Source organism: Epinephelus lanceolatus, chromosome 21, assembly GCF_041903045.1.
Source record: "Epinephelus lanceolatus isolate andai-2023 chromosome 21, ASM4190304v1, whole genome shotgun sequence".
Lineage (NCBI taxonomy): Eukaryota > Metazoa > Chordata > Actinopteri > Perciformes > Serranidae > Epinephelus > Epinephelus lanceolatus.
The window spans coordinates 1,520,001-1,523,898 of NC_135754.1; the positions used below are offsets into that span (position 1 = coordinate 1,520,001).

The window sequence follows — 3,898 nt, forward strand, 5'->3', positions numbered from 1 at the left end:
TTGCGATTTCTGAGGCTGGTGACTCGGATGAACTTATCCTCAGAAGCAGAGGTGACTCTTGGTCTTCCTTTCCTGGGTCGGTCCTCATGTGTGCCAGTTTCGTTGTAGCGCTTGATGGTTTTTGCGACTCCACTTGGGGACACATTTAAAGTTTTTGCAATTTTCCGGACTGACTGACCTTCATTTCTTAAAGTAATGATGGCCACTCGTTTTTCTTTAGTTAGCTGATTGGTTCTTGCCATAATATGAATTTTAACAGTTGTCCAATAGGGCTGTCGGCTGTGTATTAACCTGACTTCTGCACAACACAACTGATGGTCCCAACCCCATTGATAAAGCAAGAAATTCCACTAATTAACCCTGATAAGGCACACCTGTGAAGTGGAAACCATTTCAGGTGACTACCTCTTGAAGCTCATGGAGAGAATGCCAAGAGTGTGCAAAGCAGTAATCAGAGCAAAGGGTGGCAATTTTGAAGAAACTAGAATATAAAACATGTTTTCAGTTATTTCACCTTTTTTTCTTAAGTACATAACTCCACATGTGTTCATTCATAGTTTTGATGCCTTCAGTGAGAATCTACAATGTAAATAGTCATGAAAATAAAGAAAACGCATTGAATGAGAAGGTGTGTCCAAACTTTTGGCCTGTACTGTATATTACTCATACAGAACAGCTTGCAGTCAAAAGAAAGAACAAGGGGACAGAGGCAATCTACAGTCTGGAAAATTAAAAAAGCAACACTTGGTTTTTGGATAATAATATCAAACTATTTACATTTTATTAATTGTAATGAATATTTTTGATATTTAAACCAATAAGTTTAAAATCCAGACAGAATATTCAAAAGGTGACAGTTGAAGGAAGTCAAAGTATTGCAACACAAACTTTATTACTGGCTTTGGTCTTTCATTAATTGTTGAATAAAAAAAAACTGCAAGTTTATTCATTGTGAAAATGTAAATTTGAGCTAGCTTACGTGTGATTTTTACCATAAACTGGTGTGTCAGGCTCCACTTTTTCAAACTACATACAGACCTCTTCAGCATCTTCTCTGTCTAACTTTTCATTGCCCTTAAGTAACATTTCACCCTTTGTCCCCCCTTAGGCTGCTCTCCTGGCACCACTGGATGAAGACATGGGGCATGACAGAAAGACGACTGGAGCAAGCAATAAAGTGCCTGACTTCCCTCCTCCTGCAGGCAGAGAAATTGTGTTGCGTACATGTGTTCCTCGGCCAGCACCATACTCCAAAGCTCTGCCTCAGCGGCTATTCTGTGTGTTGATGAGGGAGGAGTTCAGGCTGGCAGGGGCCTTCTCTTCAGACACTAATTTCTTCTAAGACCAAAAACCTATCACACAATATTTGATCTGAAAACATGTTCCATTTGCTCACCCCCTTGAAACCAGAACTTGAAGATCAGTGAAAGACGGAGGGTGGCACATTAAAAAAATGATTCTCTGTTGGTCCTCTGTTGGTTAATGAGTTTGTTTGTGGGTACAAATGCTTGTTCAGTGAATGTTTTTATTCAGGCATAACATATCTGTGTTGGTTATGTATCTCCAGCCGACACCCTAATGAGCATTGCTATCTGAAATGAGAGAGATCACTTTATATAACTTTAGTTGGTCCTTATGGCATTGCAAAAAGGGTAAAAATTCCTAGCATCACACAGGCAAGGGGCACATTTAAATTTCTTGTACTACAGACTGCTGTAATTTCACTGTGCACAATGGCAAATATCAAGCAGTTTTGATATAGAAGCAATTTAAAATGAAGTGTTACCAAATGTAATCTGTTTATGAGTGGGCAACTTAAAACTGAGCTAAAAGATGCAAGTGCTGTAGTTACAAGTGAAAGGGGTGAGAGTAAAATCTTTTCATCCTCACACTGGTGATGCACTGCACCCTCATCAATATCACACAGACACATTTTTTCCTCTCAGCTCTGGCCTTGCCAAAACACCGTAACCACTGTTTTTCACATAAGATGTTGCTCTGTTGTTGTAGTGTGACTGAGTAAAAGAAACTATCAAAATGACATTATTTTTGCAATTTCCCTATAACTGGCCACATGCTAAGTGATAGCATAACTTCATACCATTATTCTCTCCTTGTGTTGTTGTGAACAGAACAGGTTTATTGATCCTGCTTGTTAATGTGCTGTTTGCAGTTCGGCGCTAGGTCATAGGCTTGAAAAGTTGCTGATACCTAACAGGAGGGTTCTAGACAGGAATGCTTGTTGAAAATACATGAGTGCAATTACACAGCAGTCAATCCTGCTCTGAAGTACAATTACATACTTAATGTTAGAAAAATATCGCTTTACTTATCACAGCAGAAGACAGTGTGATCATTCTTAAGTTTGCTTTCATTTAAATGAAAAATAGTTCTATCATGTGAACCAATGCTTTGTAGGTGTAATACTGATGTACATTAACAAGTGATTGATTAACAAGTGATGTGTCAAGTCGTTTGTTTTCATGTGCAATATGTGTACAGTAAATGTCGGTCCAAAAAGTCCTCTGATCTAAAAACAAACACTGTTCTGCCATATTCAGCAATTCTGGCTTGGCCATGGGCATCATCAGAACTTGACAGTGTTATAAATTGGGAGGCTAGTTAGGAGTCATATTCTTTTTTGCACCATTTGTCACAGATAGATTTATGTACAGATGCAAAGGGGGTGGATTGTGTGTGCCTCCTATTTGGCTTACGTGACTCCTCTATAGTGAGAGAGCCACATAAAGAAGGCATTGTACAAATGGTTCAGGCATGTGACTGGCAAATGACAATGTATTCTCATGTGCTGGAGATAAACAGTATAGGTAAATGAAAAAGAATTGATCATCTGGATTCACCCAGCTCCAGGTATCAAGCTTCAGAGTTGCAGTTGTGGCTGGGCCAATGTAATATCCTCTGCAGGCCTGAGAATACATGTACATTTTGAAGGCAGTGGGACAGGGAACTCGCATCGACCACTGCTTCCTATAAAGCTAACAGTTCAGTCAAGTGAAACTCAGCAGCAGGATGACAAGCAACGTCTGCAGGGCATCACCTCCCTATCCCACAGGAAGAGGATGAGTCGAGCACAGCTGAGCCCCATGAGCCCAGCCCATGGCAGCCTGCATTGAGACTAGGATCCATAGGTGAAAGCTGCTAACAAAGTGGCAAAAGTCCTGTGAGGAAAACGGTCAACACAGACCTTATTAACTACTGGAGCAGCTGAGGGGTTGTGAGAGTTGATCTACAGCTGCAGAGAAGAGGAGGAAAATCTCACCCATCCCAACAAAGACCAGGAGACAACAAGAAATAGAGTGTTGGGTCAAAGAGAGAAGGCAGCTGTAGAAGCAGTGGTGGAAAGCCTCAGAGAAAGAGAGGGAAGGAATAAATTTACTGCAGAAATCAGGAACTGGCTATCATCTTTGAGAAGTGTGGAAAATCTAGAAGGCATAGAGAGAAGAACCAGACAAGATCACACTTCTTCAAAGATCTGCTCAAGTTCATAAGGTGTCTGTTCACAGAGGACACGTGGCAAACTCACAACATCAAAGCAGGATCTCAAAGCTTACCTCGGAGTGCGGGGACAGAATTTGAGGAAGGCAGTGAAGGAAATGTCAGATGAAGCAGCCAGAGCAAGCCAATGGATCTGGAAGAGAAGAAATAATGTCATTTGGGGGCCAGCAGGAGGAACTACTAAGCAGGGTACATAACTCCTTGAGCTCAGGTGGAGAGATCCACTTCCTCTCAGGAGAAATCCAGGAAGAGGAAGGTTATTTAAGTGTGGGAATGGCCTATTTGAATCCCTTTTGTTTGAGACTATGCTGCAAGGTGAGTGTGTTTGCTGACCTTGTGAGTTAATGGAAAGCCATGCCATAATAGCTTATCATAGGGCTTA

General features: G+C 41.1%; 1 protein-coding gene across 2 annotated transcripts in view; it reads left to right on the forward strand.

Moving 5' to 3' along the window:
• The window catches only part of rab3gap1 (RAB3 GTPase activating protein subunit 1), a 123,731-nt gene extending 121,273 nt beyond the window's left edge, over positions 1-2,458 (forward strand). For both annotated transcript variants that reach the window (XM_033611608.2, XM_033611609.2), the window contains one exon: positions 1,109-2,458. In XM_033611608.2, coding sequence (XP_033467499.2) covers positions 1,109-1,342 — 234 coding nt within the window. In that variant the 3' untranslated portion in view covers positions 1,343-2,458. The remainder of the gene's footprint in view (positions 1-1,108) is intronic.
• The last annotated feature ends 1,440 nt before the right edge of the window (positions 2,459-3,898 follow it).